Source organism: Podarcis tiliguerta (genome assembly GCF_965153285.1).
Source record: "Podarcis tiliguerta genome assembly, chromosome: 1".
In the NCBI taxonomy this organism is placed as follows: Eukaryota; Metazoa; Chordata; class Lepidosauria; order Squamata; family Lacertidae; genus Podarcis; species Podarcis tiliguerta.
The window spans coordinates 112,550,291-112,567,739 of record NC_139534.1 but is presented as its reverse complement, the minus strand read 5'-3'; the positions used below and the strand labels follow the sequence as shown (position 1 = coordinate 112,567,739).

The 17,449-nt window shown below is 39.2% G+C and overlaps 1 protein-coding gene across 1 annotated transcript in view; it reads left to right on the top strand.

The window, feature by feature from the left end:
• Nucleotides 1–17,449, top strand: part of PPP4R3A (protein phosphatase 4 regulatory subunit 3A) — a 29,021-nt gene that overhangs the window by 9,130 nt on the left and 2,442 nt on the right. The window contains exons 4-13 of the mRNA XM_083435458.1: nucleotides 614–1,231; nucleotides 4,902–4,979; nucleotides 5,062–5,178; nucleotides 5,821–5,937; nucleotides 9,862–9,993; nucleotides 10,094–10,196; nucleotides 11,654–11,812; nucleotides 13,129–13,298; nucleotides 14,804–14,946; nucleotides 16,499–16,689. Of these exons, the coding sequence (XP_083291584.1) occupies nucleotides 614–1,231; nucleotides 4,902–4,979; nucleotides 5,062–5,178; nucleotides 5,821–5,937; nucleotides 9,862–9,993; nucleotides 10,094–10,196; nucleotides 11,654–11,812; nucleotides 13,129–13,298; nucleotides 14,804–14,946; nucleotides 16,499–16,689 (1,828 nt within the window). The remainder of the gene's footprint in view (nucleotides 1–613; nucleotides 1,232–4,901; nucleotides 4,980–5,061; nucleotides 5,179–5,820; nucleotides 5,938–9,861; nucleotides 9,994–10,093; nucleotides 10,197–11,653; nucleotides 11,813–13,128; nucleotides 13,299–14,803; nucleotides 14,947–16,498; nucleotides 16,690–17,449) is intronic.

Genomic DNA, 17,449 nt, shown 5'->3' with positions numbered 1-17,449 from the left:
AGTATGGAGGGCAGGATTGGCAAGATGGCCCAGTTTAATTCGTAACAGTAGCCCTGACCAGAGTGTGGATAACTAGGTGGCAGTTTCCCAGGGTGGTACTGTTTGCATTTTATTTTAATGTGCTGCCCTTCATCAAGAGAGATTCTTGGGTGGTTTAGAAAAATTGATGCTAATACATTCAAATAGAAAAACCAAATATTAGTAGCCAAGCATTATCTAGGTAGGAACAGTCTTCTAAAATATTCAGGCTCATTCTATAGTGTTGGTTAGAGGCTGAACTTAGTATTGTGAAGCAAAAAAGCTCCCTTCAGTTTTTAGTCCAAGATAACAATATCTGAAGACAAACCTGGTGCTGCTTGCATTGTGATGCTTAGCTGCCATGGTGTGGACTTTTCTGTAACAAGAACTTTCACCCACCCGGTTGGTTCTTGTATATATATTTGGTTTTACCCATTTCCACTGGATTGGGTACAGTTCCCTTTTCTCTGTGATATTGTTTAAGATTAAATTTATGGTAAAAGTGCTTGGATTGTCTGCATCTCTGTATATAGCTGTTGGCATCTGGCTGTGAAAGCTGAAGAGGTCCCCTTTGGTTTTCTCTCACTTTTAATAGGTTCAAGGGAAAGACCCTTCAGTGGACATTACTCAGGATCTGGTGGATGAATCTGAAGAGGAACGCTTTGATGATATGTCATCCCCAGGTCTAGAGTTGCCATCTTGTGAATTAAGTCGACTAGAGGAAATTGCAGAACTTGTGGCGTCTTCGCTGCCTTCTCCATTGCGGCGAGAAAAACTTGCTCTAGCACTGGAAAATGAGGGCTACATTAAAAAGCTCTTAGAAATTTTCCATGTGTGTGAGGACTTGGAAAACATTGAAGGACTACACCATTTGTATGAAATTATTAAGGGAATCTTCCTTTTGAATAGAACTGCACTTTTTGAAGTAATGTTTTCTGAAGAATGTATAATGGATGTAATTGGATGCCTAGAATATGATCCTTCTTTATCACAGTCACGGAAACACAGGGAATTTCTGACAAAAACTGCAAAATTTAAAGAAGTTATTCCAATATCTGATCCAGAATTGAAACAAAAAATACATCAGACATACAGAGTACAGTATATTCAAGATATGGTTCTACCTACTCCTTCGGTGTTTGAGGAAAACATGTTATCAACTCTTCATTCATTCATCTTTTTTAATAAAGTAGAAATAGTTGGTATGTTACAGGTAAGTCAGGAATTGTTTTCTTTAATCTTGGATGTTGTGCAGATTGAATGTTGTTTCTGTCTAGATTTCCTTGTTTGGAGCCTGCTGGCAAACCTGGGGCATTTCCTGTACCTGGAAGATGCAGTCTAGGATGCTGGGTCTTACAGTTTGGCTCCTGTTAATTGGTTTAATTAAAAACTCAAATACTGGATTTTTAAAGAATTTTGGGTAACTTCTAAACTCTTGAACATAGTGATGTAAAATTTTGCCGGTAACTTATCAAATTGCACCTCTGCATTCCCTGTGAATATCATGCAAATACTTAGCACTAAAAGGCCAGTGGAAGGAAACAGAAACTAGCACAAACCTGCTATGACCTAGTTGTCTGAAAAGTGACAGAATCCATCCTCTTAGAAGGGGCTCCCATTCCTGCAAATTTGATTCAGTTCTGTTTGAATATGTTAAGATACAAATGCATTGTGATTTTTCCCAATGGGTAATACAGTAAAGTAAATCTTTGTTTACAAAATAAAGGAACCCTAAAAAGTAGGAATGAAACAAAACATTGCATGCCCACAAACCAAAATGAATCCAACCTTTTTTTGTTTTTTGCAGAGCCTTGGTGTTTGTTAATTAAATGGTTTCAGGGGATGTTGAGAACTGCAGAGGCCCAAGAAGCTGAAGGGAAACAATTTCTGTTTTAAAATGAATTGTAACTTTTAATAGATACAGTTTCATAGCGCCGAAACTGCTGTAGTATGTAGCGAAGTCAGGTGTTCTTGATATGCCAGGAAAGCCCAAATTACACATCAGAAATTACATCATACCGTACTGCCTTGTTGGTCAGTGCCAAGTTAGACAATTTCTGATCTATTGTGGGAATTGGGGTTGGGGGGGGGGAGCATTGTGTATGCTTTGAATACTTTAGGTTTTGAGTTTTTTGGGTTTGCAAAGGGCACTGTAATTGGGGGACGGGGAGAGTACACCTAATGGGTAAAATGAATGGATGCCACATGCGAATATTTAGGAATTAAAAGCTGTAACCTATGAACATTAGAGTCTTTTAATACTGGATTACAAGGCACTACCATATGGTAAATTTGCTCTTGTGTGAAAAACTCAGTGATTCTGTTGCTTTTTTATTATTAGCTTAGGTAAAGTTGGAGATAATGAGCTAACCATATTTACTGAAATTAGCAAATATTTCAAAGAATAGGAGAAATATTTCAGGTAATAAAATGCAGTTTAAGGCCTGATGTAAAGTTTTGTGCATGAGAAAGAAGAGTTAAAATACTACAGCTATAGTGCATTTTTAAATGAGTTGCTAATATAACTTTAAATATCAGTATGTGATACTGTGGTGCAAAGGGGCCAGATTTGGACAATTTTGACTATATTAACAGGAACATTAATGCTTATGCATTGTACAACTTGGGAGTCAATAAGACTGCATTTGAAATAGTACAAATTTTGTGTGCTCACTTCAAGCGGAAGTATGTAAAGGTAAATATAGAAGGCAGCTTTTATGGTGAAAACATTAAGATGCTAAGTATAGCTGTTCTACAGAAGTAGAGAGGTTTGGAAGAAATGTTTTAACATTTGCGAACAGAAAAAGAAGAGTAGAAGCAAGCACTGTTCGTAGGACGCTCCTGCTTTAGGTAGTGGAAGACGTGATTGTTGCTGGTTGCTTTTTCACCCTGCAGCCTCCCTGAAAACTGTTCCAGAGGGTTGAGGACCCTGCAGAAGAGCATGGGTAGTGACATGGGCCTGGAAAGGGAACTGCCTCCCACTTTCTTAAATGGAGAATCTCCATTCAATCTCAGTCATGGGGGCCTACACAGAAGGGAAACTCTGAATCCAACCCAGTTAACTGATAATCATATTTTTTATCATAACCACATGGTGCACATGAAACACTCCTAATCCTGTTCTATTTGGGAGCTGGCTTTTGATGATCAGAGCTAAGCTTCTCAGTAGTAATAAATTTTAAGTATGCTTTTCATAGGTACATTTAAAAAATATTGATATACATCTAGCCTTGGGAATGGGCTAGAGGTATATGAAGCCTTATTTATTTATTTATTTATTTATTTAACTAACTAACTAACTAACTGCCCTAAACCCCTAGATCGCAGGGCAGTTCACAACATAAATTGCTACTTGTTTGTGGCAGGGGAGCGGGGATGTTCTTTGCTTGGAAAAAGTGAATGTTGTAAACACCTTTTCATCAATTGATCATCGAATGTTAAATTCAATATGTATGGGTGGTATTCAACTGTGTTTTACTTGGTAGACCTGTTGAAATCAACTTATGTTCATTAATTTAACACCACCCTTTGTTAACCAAAAATAAATAGTTAAAAATCATGAGGATAAACTGGGAATCACTTATGATACAATTGCTGTGTCTGTTAATACAGAGCTTGCAACCTAGACTTTGTTTCAAACAAACATAATGTGCATTTACATAGAGTGCAGTGGGTGATTGTTAACATTTATCAGTGGTGAGATATGCACTTAACAAACTACTATAGTTGAACCTTGTCACTTTTAAAGTTTTGTCCTAGTGGACAGGATAGCTACCAGTGCTTGATTGTTAGGTCTTATGGCTATTTCACCTACTTTTTGTTGTTGTTGTTGCTGCTGCTGCTATTGTTATTATATTTAATTTGTACCCTGCTCATCCGGCTGGGCTGCCCCAGCCATGCTGGGCGGTCTCCAACACACACAAAAACACAATAAAACATCAAACATTAATAGTAACAATCTGATCCATTATAAAAGTCACAATAACTTTAAAATAAACAACCTATATCAAATAAAGCAATATTCAATAATCCATTAGAATCTAATAGTAAACAGTTTATTAATATTTAGCAACTATTTCTATGTGAAAAAAGCACGATTGTTCCATGAAATATGACTTATAGTGTCCAGGTGACGTGGATGGGCTAACTAATACACACAAAGGCTTTCTAATCTGATTACTTGGGGGATGGAGAGAATTTTTTTTATATTGCCATACACATTCATTTCCTACAAGAGATTGGTGCAATAATGCCTAATTCACAGGTTCCTGAAACTGCTTAGAACGTGTGTTATTCAGAAGAGCAAAATTCTACTTATGTCTACTGTGCCTACCTTGCCCTTTGTGCATTGGCTCTTAAGTTGTACCTGGCCAGATTTAAACACAACATGTTAACAAAGATGCGAGGGGAAGAAGTGTGATACCACTTCCTATTACATAAGTTTATGTGCAAGTGGTGTACAATTTGTTAGCAGGCTTGTGTAAAGAATATGAAATTATTAAATGTATGGAGTCATTTTGGGGGGGCTTTGACTCAGCCTGTGTAAGCTCACTTGCAAAGGCTAGGAAAAATGTGGTATTAGATGGGAAGTATTCTGTCATTTTCTGTAGACAATGTGAATATTTGATTTCCACCATCAAGACAATTCTTTTTTATATTTTGCACAGTAATTAGGTGAATGAAACATTTCATCTGAAGTCAGTGGGAGTTTGCCCTTAAATCAAGTTTTGCTTTATATTATTGTTAAAGACAACATGTACCAGTGAGGCATAGCTTTGTCCCTTCAAATGATCTGATTTGTAACTGGTGTGTTTGGTTGGAGAATATATTATAGACCTTTAGTGCCATTTTGTATTTCTAAACATAACATTGATATATTATAGGAAGATGAAAAGTTTTTGACAGACCTGTTTGCACAACTTACAGATGAAGCTACAGATGAGGAGAAAAGACAAGAATTGGTAAGTGTTTTGAAATGAGCTTAGTAAGGCAATTGCTGCATTCTGTTTCTTGGTGAATAAAGTATTGTTTTCTGTGTTTCAGGTAAACTTTCTTAAAGAGTTTTGTGCATTTTCTCAAACATTACAACCTCAAAACAGAGACGCTTTTTTCAAAACATTGTCTAATATGGGCATTCTTCCAGCACTAGAAGTCATCCTAGTAAGTTTGCAAAGTTTACTTCTAAACTTGTATGTTCTTTTCATTGGGGTATTTTTGAGGAAGAATTCCATGTAGCACTGTGTCAATCATTCCATCAGGGCAAGCATTTTGCATTGCCAGAAGGAGCAATCCCCCCTTCTTCATGTTGTTGTGGTGGTTCTCCTGACTCATCTGAGCTATTGCTGTTTTGTTGTTGTTGTTTTGGCTGGGGGGCAGGGGGGTCCACTGCACAAGCGCAAATCTTTGTATGGGCTTCCCCTGATGGGACTCATTAGCTGAATTCTGCCCATAGTCTGGCAATTAAATGTTTGCAACTTTTTATGTACCATTTTGGGATACTACATTATCTATAAAAACCATGTAGTTTTATATATATCCTGTCCTGTCATACTCCAGGTAGGGGAATGGAAGAGGGCAGCACCAAAGCATAGGCAAAGCATCAAAAACCATACTGGGCGGTTTAATCAGATACACAAAACGTGCAAGAGGTTTTGGTTTCAACCTTCCTTGGGGGCAAAGAATATTATAAAATAGACTTCTTTAGTAAGGCATTTTGTCTCAAAAGTGAGCTAATTAAAACAATGAAACTAAGTTTTCGACTACCTTTCTACTATAGTTTAATAATTTGTTTTTTAACTGCAGGGTATGGATGATGCACAAGTGCGAAGTGCAGCTACTGATATATTCTCATATTTGGTTGAATATAACCCGTCTATGGTACGAGAATTTGTCATGCAGGAAGCTCAACAGAATGATGATGTAAGTAGGTGGCTCTTACCGTTTTCAAAATTACATTTCCATTAGTAAAGTATGACAGTGAAGTATTTCAACAACTGAAGCTTGGATAGATGCTTCAGTATTCTTTTACTGATGTGTAATTGTATAAACTCAGGCAGTTTTCTCACAGATATGTTACTGGCTTCTGCAAACCACAGTTTGCACATTACGAGCCAGTCTTGGAAGTTTGTAGTCTCTTCCTTTTGCCTCTTGAGCCCAAATCTCCCTCTTGCTTGCCATGTCAGCTTTTACCATGGTTCAGAGTTACCTCTGCATTGGCACTAATTACCATATATACTCAAGTATAAGCTGACCTTTTCAGCACATTTTGTATGCTGAAAAAGCCCCCCTCGGCTTATACTCGAGTGAGGGGCCTTTTGGGCTGCTGCTTCCTCTTCCGCCTTTGCCACTGTTTGTGGCGGAGGAACGAGCACCCCGAAAGCAGCCCTTTTGGGCTGCTTGTTCTTCCTCCACCAGGTTTGTGGTGTGGTGAACCGACTTATACTCGAGTCAATAAGTTTTCCCAGTTTTTTGTGGTAAATACGGTAATAATGATACTAAGCAAATTTCCTCTAAACCTTTATTTGCAAGTCCTGTCTTATAACCCCAGGTTTATTTGGAAATGCTAGTTGCCATTAACCATGGTTAGCATTGATACAGATATTAAATTGTCTTGTAAACATTTCTGCTCCCCCACCCCCAAAGAGAAGCTGGCAGAGGAGGAACCGTGCACCCTGGTTCCTCCTCTGCCCTACCTTTCTTTGGTTTAGAAGCTCCAGATGGTACATCATGCTGCAGCTAGACTGCTTCTGGGAGCTTCTTGTGGAGAACATGTGACAGCACTGTTAAAACTACTGCACTGGCTGCCAAGGTTCAAAGTTCTTGTACTAATTTACAAAGTCCTGAACAAGTTAGTTCCAGTGTACCTCAGGAATCTCTTGAACCCCTTATATCCTAGCCCAGTTGCTGAGATCATCTGCAGGCATGTCGTTGGTTGTTCCCCAAGTTGGTGAGGCACATTTGACAACGATGAGAAACTGAGTCCTTAGTGTCTTCAGCCCAGTCCTTTGAATACTCTGCCATTAGAAATTTGACAGGCACTTTCTCTGCCAACTTTTAAACGCCTGCTGAAAACTATTCTGCCAGGCCTGTACAGGCAATCAATAATACAGTGGTACCTCGGTTTTCGAGCATCTCGGAAGCCGAACCCTTCGGAACCTGAACGCTGAAAACCTGGAAGTAATTGCTTCTATTTTCAAACATGCCTCGGAAGTCAAACGATTTCCGCTGCATTTTTTCTTTTTTTCTCCATTGACTTTGCCGACCACCCTTTGTGCTTTGGTTGTCAAACGTTTTAGAAGTCGAATGGTCTTCCGGAACGGATTATGTTTGACAGCCGAGGTACTGCTGTACATCCTTCCGCAAGGGTTAATTGATATGTTTTTAACATTTTCGTGGTTTTATTGTATGGTTTTTATGTTTTATTGTTGTAAACTGCTCTGATATATATTCTATGACATAGTGATACAGTGGTGCCCCGCAAGACGAATGCCTCACAAGATGGAAAACCTGCTAGACGAAAGGGTTTTCCGTTTTGGAGGTGCTTCGCAAAACGAATTTGCTATGGGCTTGCTTTGCAAGATGAAAATGTCTTGTGAGTTCCTGCGGGGTTTTTTCCCCTCCCCCCCCTTTTTCCCAAGCCGCTAAGCCGCTTAACAGCTGATCGCTAAGCCGCTTATCAGCTGATCCACTAAGCCCGCTAAGCCGCTAATAGCCTTTTAGCAGCTAATCCGCTAATCCCTTAAGCCTTTAATAGCCGCTAAACCGCTAATAGCGCTAAGCCGCTAATGGGCTTGCTTCGCAAGACGAAAAAAACCGCAAGACGAAGAGACTCGCGGAACGGATTCTTTTCGTCTTGCGAGGCACCACTGTATACGAATATTTTTATAAATAACTAAAAAGTAGTAAAACCTCATTCTTCATACAAGTGCAGAGGACTGCTGGAAGAAGAGAGCAGCACCCTCTGTTTCTGTGCTTGGTGCTCTACTGCATGCACTGTGTAGAAATAGGAGGAGGAACAGAGTTCCATGTTTCTCCTCTAGCTGCCACAGTCCACATACCTACATATAATTTCTTGTTGTCTGTGGTGACCATGCAAATGGTGATACGCAGAGGCTGTTTTAAAATATGGTTAAAGCAAGCAAGGGAAAGGAGATTCACTTCAGAGGACTGAGAGTGGGGGGAAGTAAACCAGAGTTTTGTCCCTACTGGGCCAACGTCTGAGGACTGATTGACACTTTCCACTGATAGCCTTTATTTGGATACAGAAACCACTGTAGAGAAATCACTCTTAAGTGCGTCCCTAGGTAAAACTTGTGTGGAGAAAAAAAAAACAACCCTGAAAATGATAGCATGAAGCAGCTCCAAGTCTGTGAATATAACTATGCACAAGTCATATACATGATTATTTTTGATAACAGTATTTCTTTGGATGATATAGTTTTGTTTTTCCATTAATATATTAAATTTTTGAATATGTTTAATAGAAGTTTTTATGTTGAATTGTTTTGCTTTTTTTAAAAAAACCATTCAATAAAATCTCTAAAGTGAAAATCAGCAGTAGCAATTGAGTGTTTCTGTAAATAGGATGCAATTTTCTTATAGCATGTAGTTCAGAGCATTTAGTAGATAGTGATTATGCCATACCATCCTAAATGGCTGTAGCATAGTGTATGTTCAAGGATCTCCCCATAACGTTCAATGATACCTCATACTATACAACCAAGGCAAAGGTTTAGGACCAAATATATAGTTACATGAAAGCAATAATTTTTATATAAGCCAACTTTTAGCAGTAGGTCCTACTCTGTTGGCTTAGATGTAAAGGTGTTTTGTGTGGGTGGAAACTTCCATTTGCTCACACAAGGTGGTCCCCAGAATTCCACCAGTTTCCCCCTCCTGTTGCAGCTTCCCCAACTCATCCCTTGCTATTCCAGAAGGTCCTGTGACCTTTTGCACAACAGGTTTTAAGGGCCACTGCGGGACTGTACCTGGGAGGAAAGGTGGCAGTAAAGCTCCATACTGCTTCTCTAGACCCAGACCCTTTTCTGTGTTAAAACTTGCAATAAATATTGTAGCTAATACTTTACCTTTTAAAAAGAGACCAAAATATGAAGGGGAAAAAATCAGTCTCTCCCCACTTACTTGGTTTTCTGTATGTTTAGTAGAGCTTCTGAACATGATTTTGGTTCTGCAGTTGTTCAGTGACTGTGGACCATCTTTAGTGGCACTGAGTGGTTTGATTTTCTCCATGTGCATGTCCCTCTTGCCTCCCTCACAGAGCAAGTGCTGGAGAGAAATTATTGCAGCTGTTGCTGGGAACCTTGTCCTCTCTATTCTTTGAATGGGAGAAGGCGAGGAGACTTCATGCCAGGCCAGTGATGCTCCTATTAAGAACATCCTCCTATTTTGTGCTCAGCTACAGGATGATGTAGAATATCTCTGCCTTTTTCTGGGTTGGATTCTTGGAGAAAATGCAGAGAAACTTGATGCAGTACAGCCTCACTTGCTTCTTCATGAGTAGGCAGCAATCTGTCAGTTCCCTACTCCTCACATGGTAGTGATGCATCTATTGGAATTTGGAAAGTACATTTATATGTTAGAGTACTTGGCTAGCATCTGCATAGCTGCTTCAGGTAGGCCCAAGGATGTGTATCTATCCTGTGGGGTTGCAGACGATCTCATGTTTTTTGAAATTTTCCTCACTTCCAGAAACATTATGAAAACACCCACCCACAGTTCCTGCTTAGATCCAGGCTTTTATCTAGAATTGCCTCCTGGTGTGTCTTATTTTGCATCTTAGTTGTTACTAACCAGTTCATTATTTAATTTTATTTTTTAAACCAGGATATTTTACTCATTAACCTCATCATAGAACACATGATTTGTGATACAGATCCTGAACTTGGAGGAGCAGTCCAACTGATGGGTCTATTGCGTACGTTGGTGGATCCAGAAAATATGCTAGCTACTGCCAATGTAAGCAAGTATTTATCTGCAGTCATAATATATGCCCCCAAGTTATTAAGGCGCTTTGTATTATGTGCATTATGTATAAATTTATTTATTTATTCCGCAGAAAACAGAAAAAACTGAATTCTTGGGGTTCTTTTACAAACATTGTATGCATGTCCTCACTGCACCACTACTGGCCAATACTACAGAGGAAAAGCCTAGCAAAGGTGAGGCAAGAAATGTTTTGTTGAGGCATCATTTTCCCTATCAAAATGCTTTGGCAATAGTTTTTTTCTTTAAAATCAATATACAAATAATAAACTGAATTATGCAAATACAGTGGTGCCTCGCAAGACGAAAAGAATCCGTTCCGGGAGTCTTTTCGTCTTGCGGTTTTTTCGTCTTGCGAAGCAAGCCCATTGACGGAGTAGCGCTATTAGCGCTATTGGCTAAAAAAGGGCTAAAAACGGCTTTTTAAAGGGGGGGGATTAGCGGTTTTGCTGCTAAAATGCTTTTAGCAGCTTAGCGATTCAGAATAAGGGGTTTTGGAGCAAAAAAAAAATTCGATTTTTTTTCGTCATTTTTCGTCTTGCGAAGCAAGCCCATAGGGAAATTCGTCCTGCGAAGCGCCTCTGCAGACGGAAAACCCTTTCGTCTTGCGGGTTTTCCGTCTTGCGAGGCATTCGTCTTGCGGGGCACCACTGTAATCTGAACAAATTTCGTAACCAGCAAAATGACAGGGTATGTGTGGACGGAGAGCTGCTGTTTCAGAAGGAGTGGTGTGAGGCACATTGCCCTGTTTCATCCTTATCAATAAAATCCAGATCACTTACAGCTGGGGGGAGGACAGTTTTTATTTTTATCAAGCAGGTATTCCAGGTGTAGCTTCCCATAATAGTGAAAATTCATGTACAGTGGTACCTTGGTATGCGAACGGGATCCCAAGACACGACAGTGCGCGGGTCGCATTTCCCGCTTCCACACATGCGCGTGATGTCATTTTGAGTGTCTGCGCAAGCAATGAAACCCGGAATGGGTTTCCATTACTTCCGGGTTCCATTACTTCCGGGTTGCTGCAGAGTAATGGGTTCCATTACTTCCGGGTTGCTGCAGAGCGCAACCCAAAAGCGCTCAACCTGAAGCACATTCAACCCTAGGTATGACTGTAATAGAGATCTGAGCTTAGTCTTGGCCCAGTCACTAAGAATCATCCCTGTATCTTTGTGCATAGCCCCATCCTTTGCAGTCATCCAGCACCTTCATGTACTCCCAGCAAATGTGGTTTGTGCTTAAGGGCAGGAAGTAAATCACTGCATGCCTGGATAGAAGGCACTTAGACTGTGTGTGTCTTGCTGTCCTCCGTGTGTGCAAATGGGATGGATTGTTCTTGTACATCTCATAAAATGCATCAAAATTGAACATGCAGCTTTTACACTAATAAAAAACTAAAAGATATCAAGGAGGTGGAATAATGTCTACTATATAGTGATTTGTCTGTGGTGCTGGAATCAGTTAGTATGTTTTGCTTTATATGCCAAACAAGTGGAACAGAAAATTAAATAAGCCCAATCTGATTTCTGTTTTTGTTTATGTTGCAGAAAATAAATTGTGAGTTGTTTTATGTATCAAAAAATAATATTTGTTTTATTTTTATGTGATTTTTATGTTGTCTGTTTTGTTTTAGATGACTTTCAGACAGCCCAGCTATTGGCCTTGATATTAGAGTTACTAACTTTCTGTGTGGAACATCATACATACCATATAAAGAACTACATTATAAATAAGGATATCCTTCGAAGAGTGCTAGTTCTGATGTCTTCAATGCATGCCTTCTTGGCACTATGTAAGTATTTTCATAAAAATCATGGGGATTGACAAATAGTCATGTAAAACGCATAATCACAGACAGCTAATAAGAGCCGTATTTAAAATCCCAGAAACGAATTAATCAGATCCAAGTAGCATTGTTACAAAGCATACTAATAGACTGTTAAGTAAATCAGTTGTGGAAACAACATTAAAAAGATCTGAAGACCTGGCCAGGTGAAGAGATGCATATAATTAAGGATCAGGAAGCTGCCCTGCCACCACCTAGTAAAGCGTATTGCCACAAAAGGGTATTGGCAACCAGGCAAGAGTTGTCACACATTTCTGGATCCAGCAAAAACTTCTTAAGGCGGGGATAAACAGTCTCCCCCATTGCAACAAAGTATTATTCACTCCCTAGGCCTTTCGGTCATTTTTTTTTAGCATCAACCAGGGTTGAGGGAACAACCCTTTAAGCAGTTTGGTCACATCATCAGGTTGCAGTAATTGAAATTGATCTGACAAACTTGTCATTTGTGTTGAGCTGCTGCATGTCTCAACCAACCCAAACTTTTTGTCTGGAGGATCAGCCATTGTGGTGCTTCCATTTGTTTTGGATTGCAGCTCCTGTCAACACGGCCAATGGTCAGTGGTGATAGTCCAAAACAAGTGGAACATTGGCCTTGTTCACACATCATGTTTAGGCAAGTTAGCAGACTATGCAAGTGTGCTAGCTTTTGGAGAGGAGCTCACAGCTGCTTTGCTACTCTCCTGTCCTAGCACAGCAGCTAAACCAAATTTAGTGTCCAAATCCAGGATTGTGATTAAGGTCTCTTCTCCTTAACCACTACCTGTAATCAAGGTTTATCCTATGGTCACAGTTCGTGGTTGAGGAAGAGAGACCGTAACCATGATCCTGGTTTCAAGACAACACACTATTCCAAACCCTGGCTTAACTGCTGCGCTATGCTGTGCTAAAGACGGGGGGAGAGCAGATGTGAGCTCCTCTGCAGGAGCCCATTCGTGCAGTCCTGGTAAGCCATAGTTCAGCTTACCATAATAAGCAAACTAGAGGACTGGCTACCTCTGTTTTATGGTGTTATCTGTAACATAGTGACTTTTCTCTTTTTCATAAAGAGTTTTCTATGATACTGTGGCAGTCCTTTGTCAGTATATTCTCATCTGACTGACCTTCAGTGTCCTTGTTTCCTTTTCATCATCACATACTACTATGTAAAAGTGTTGTGAATTACTTAAGCTGTGAGCCGTTCTATTAAAGTTGGGGTACTGAGGATGTTGTTATTGGAAACCAAATGTGAAAATTGCTTTTAAATAATGATTTTTCTTCATTAGGTGCCCTGCGTTTTAAAAGAAAGATAATTGGGTTGAAGGATGAATTCTACAACCGCTATATAATGAAAAGTTTTTTGTTTGAACCGGTGGTCAAAGCATTTCTCAGCAATGGATCTCGCTATAATTTGATGAATTCTGCTATTATAGAGATGTTTGAATTTATCAGAGTGGTGAGTACCACTTTCTAGAGAAGGGTGGATGTTAACACTGCAGGTGCTGGTGTCAAAAACATTATTAACTCGTGAGTATGTTGTACAGGAGGGAGTTGCAGATAAAATAAGGTAACTCCAAGTATCGTCTTGGAGAGAGAAAAAGAAAGTTTGCGGAATGTTGGAATAGGAGGCCTTTCAAGGCAGAAATATTTATTTTTTATATTGATCACCTCGTTAGCACTCTAGGTGATGTGCAGTACTTCAGTTAAAAACCTAAGTGCAAATGGTGACTGTCCAATTCAACACAAAAAAACAGACCAACACAGTAAAACCTAATTCTAATGACAATCTAATCACATTAATATTCTGAAGTGCTACAACAATTTCGCAAAAGCTAAAAACAAACTACCATCAACTGTTTTTAACAACTACTGATGTTAAAAAATAATCTTTGGAAGATATTTTTTAAAAATATTAAAAAATATTAAAATATTAAATTGGTGTTAAAAGGCCTAAGAAGGGAAAACAGTCTTTGATCAAAAAAGTCATTCATGTAGTCACCAGGCAGGCATCTGGAGTGCATTCACTAACAGAAAGAGGGCCACCAACAAGAAAGCCCTCTTTCACTCTCTTATAGCCACCCGCCACACTTAAGTTTGCTTATCTTAAGGCTTGGGTAGGTACATACTCACCCAAGAGTCACATCATATTGATAGTGACAGAAGCATGAGAGATGGCACTGCTTCTTAGGGGAAAGCATTTGTGGTCAGCCTTGTTTATAAGTAGGAGTAAGAATCTCCCAATGAGGGCAATTACTGTGAGTTGGGACATTTTGAGCCATTACTATTGATACATATATAGAAGTTGAAAAGATGGAAATCCACCTGGTAGCAGTCTTCAGCATAGATAATCTGAGCAAAATTAAAATTTGCATGTTCTGGCTAATAGATGTCTGGCTAGGCATCCTGCTCAAAGAGTAAAGGAGTTAGACTTCAGTTAGTTTATTGTAACAATACATTAGTGGCCATCTTTTGATCACAGCACCTCTTTCATGAACTGTAAAATTGTCACTTGTAATTTTCAGTTCCTGGAAGAAAAATGAGAATGGTTTTCCGAAATTTTGCTGCTGGCATATTGTCAGAACCAGCTCCTGAGTCAGGATTTTAAAAAGATTTCAAAACTGTTCAAACATTTTGTTGGGCATCATAACTTTCCATCTGTTTACTATTCTTTAATCATAGAAGACACTTTCTAAGGACCAACAATGTGTCAGGGACTGATTAAAAATATGGTTCTTCCAAAAATTTTATATTTTGATTTGCTGCATACTTCCATTTGCTGCATTTTCTGTAATAACGGCCATGTTTACCTCATGCTGCTTAGTAGTTGTTTGGATGAAAAAATGACTAGGGAACAAACTTAGAATAATTCCCTTAAGCATTTTTAAAGATTTTTTTTGTGTGGCTTTTCTATGCTTCTACTTTTTAACATCTTTAATTGGAAAAAATAACTTTATTTTCTAGGAAGACATAAAATCCTTAACAGCTCATGTAATTGAGAATTACTGGAAAGCACTAGAAGATGTAGATTATGTGCAGACATTCAAAGGTTTGAAATTGCGTTATGAACAACAAAGGGAAAGACAAGATAATCCCAAACTTGACAGGTTAGTGTACACAAATTGTTATTGGCTCTTTCATAAAACATTTTCCTATTGAGGACAAACTAGGGAAAAATGAACAGCACACTTTGGTTCTGTTTCTCAGATGGCTGCTTTTAGTGTCAGTTGACTGACATGTTTTTAAGTGAAGATCATTAAGTGAAGCTATAAGCCACTGTACTGTGTTGGCAGGATTCTTTAATTAAGCCATATCAGGACATACAGAGAAATATACGTCTCCATACAATTGACCCAGATAATCTCTGGTGGATGACTATAACACACATGCTTATTTCCCAATGCCAGAAAAAGACATAAAGCCCTGGAACTTGTTCTGTTTGCAGTACCAGGTAGGCTAAAATATTGTTCTGCCGGCTGCCAGCTTCATATTGCAGGTGTACTTTGTATGCATATCCAAAATTTGCAAATCATTTGTGAGAGTGTCTCTCATTGCCCAGATCAAGCAGTTAAGACTCACCATTTGTGGCTAAATAAGTGCACCTCCAAGGTAAGAAACCCATCAGTTTGGATTCAAACTACTTGTGGACAGAGTTCTGTCCACAAGACTCTGCCATTGGAGCAAGGTTGGGGAAGTGATTTTGCTGATTTCCCCTTCCTCTTGCAGCCCCTCATGTCCCCTTCAGAATAGCCTGGGAGATGGTGCTGGGGGCTGAAGGGGGAATCTGCAAAAATCCACCACCATCCCTGCTTTCCTCCAACAAGAGCCTCGGTTTCATCTTTATCCATTCCGCCAACAGAAGCTGTCTGGATATAGCTCATCAGTTGAAAGCACAAACTCTGTCTACTTTATCCCTATGAAGAAATGACTATTTCAGGCAAATTGTATTTATCTCAAAATACAACTTCTTTGGAGAGGGAAACCCCAATAAAAAAGTGTGTGCATTGATTCTAGTTGTTCGGTTTACATATACACACACATGGGGACACACACACAGACTAACATTTGCATTCATTCCTTTTGGTCTTTGGCAGCCAACTCCTTTTAAAACATTCCATTTTGATAGATTTTCATCATAAAGGTACATGTAGATTCTTCATGTTGGTACATGTTGGTCCCTCCCAACACTATGATTCTATGTATTTTTGCAATTAAAAAATAAGGTGCACATTTTTTTTTGCAAGTTGTCTCATTCATCTCAGATGAGCGTCTCCCTGCAATTTTGGAAGATTTTCAAACTTCAAAATGTTATACAACTTACACCTACAATATGTAGCTGGCGGTCAGAAGTGCCCCATTCTTTCATTAATCACCTGCATTAGAAAGTCATATAAGAGATTAGAAGATCAAAAGGCATGGAAACAGTGTCAGGAACACACACCTAAATGAAATAGTGGTTTCTTGATGTGCATGTGGCTTAGCTTAATGCTAAAGCACATCCACAGCTTGCATAGTGATTGTCCTAGTATATTAGTTTCTAAAAATATTTCTTTAGGCATTGTATCACGTAGTTGTGTGAGAGAAATGTAAAGGCTCATTTTTTAAGCTCTTGCTTTAGCAATATATGAAAAATAATAAAAAAAAAAACTTTTTTCATAGCATGCGTTCCATCTTGAGAAACCATAGATACAGGAGAGATGCAAGGACCTTGGAGGATGAGGAAGAGATGTGGTTTAACACTGATGAAGATGATATGGAAGATGGGGAGGCTGTGGTGCCACCTTCTGACAAAAGTAAAAATGATGAAGATATTATGGATCCTATAAGTAAATTTATGGAAAGAAAAAAATGTAAGTAACTGAGTGGGGTTACTATATTTCAGCTTTAAATAGATTTAGCTACCATAGGGCTGTAAATGGATATTGTAAGGTTTAAATGGCCATAGGGCTGTAGCTCAGTGGAAAAGCATCTGCTTTGTAAGCAGAAGCTCCCAGGTTCAATCCCCAGTATCTGCAGGTAGGGAGATAGACAATACTATTGTGTATTGTATTGTATTGTATTGTATTGTATTGTATTGTATTGTATTGTATTGTATTGTATTGTATTGACAATACTAAGCTAGATGTACTTTGCCTGACTGTATAAGGCTGCTTTCTGTGTTTCTGTTGAGGAAGTTTTTAATGCAGGGGTTGCCCTCCCGAAGCAGCTGGACTACAACTTTTATCATCCCTGGTCATTGGCCAGTTACGGATGATCCATCAGGGCGAATACAACACTGCTCCACCAACCTTAACCTCCCCTTAGCCAGACCACGTCTTCCTGCCTTCTTCCTTCCAAACAGTGTTGCCCTTCTAGAACTCATCAGGAAGCTGGATGGGGACAAAAGTAAAATTAGTTGGCTCTGCCTTTCCTTGGTACTAGATCCACCTACTGTTGGTCTTTCTGACTTCTACTAGTCCAATGAGCACTAGTCCCATTGGCCATCCTGACTGGGACTGATGGGAGTTGGAGTCCAGCAGTCAATGAGAACTGCAAGTTCCCTTTAATGTATTCACAATTACTTTATACACCAAAGGGCTTTGTGTGTGTGTGCATGTGCACATGCATGCA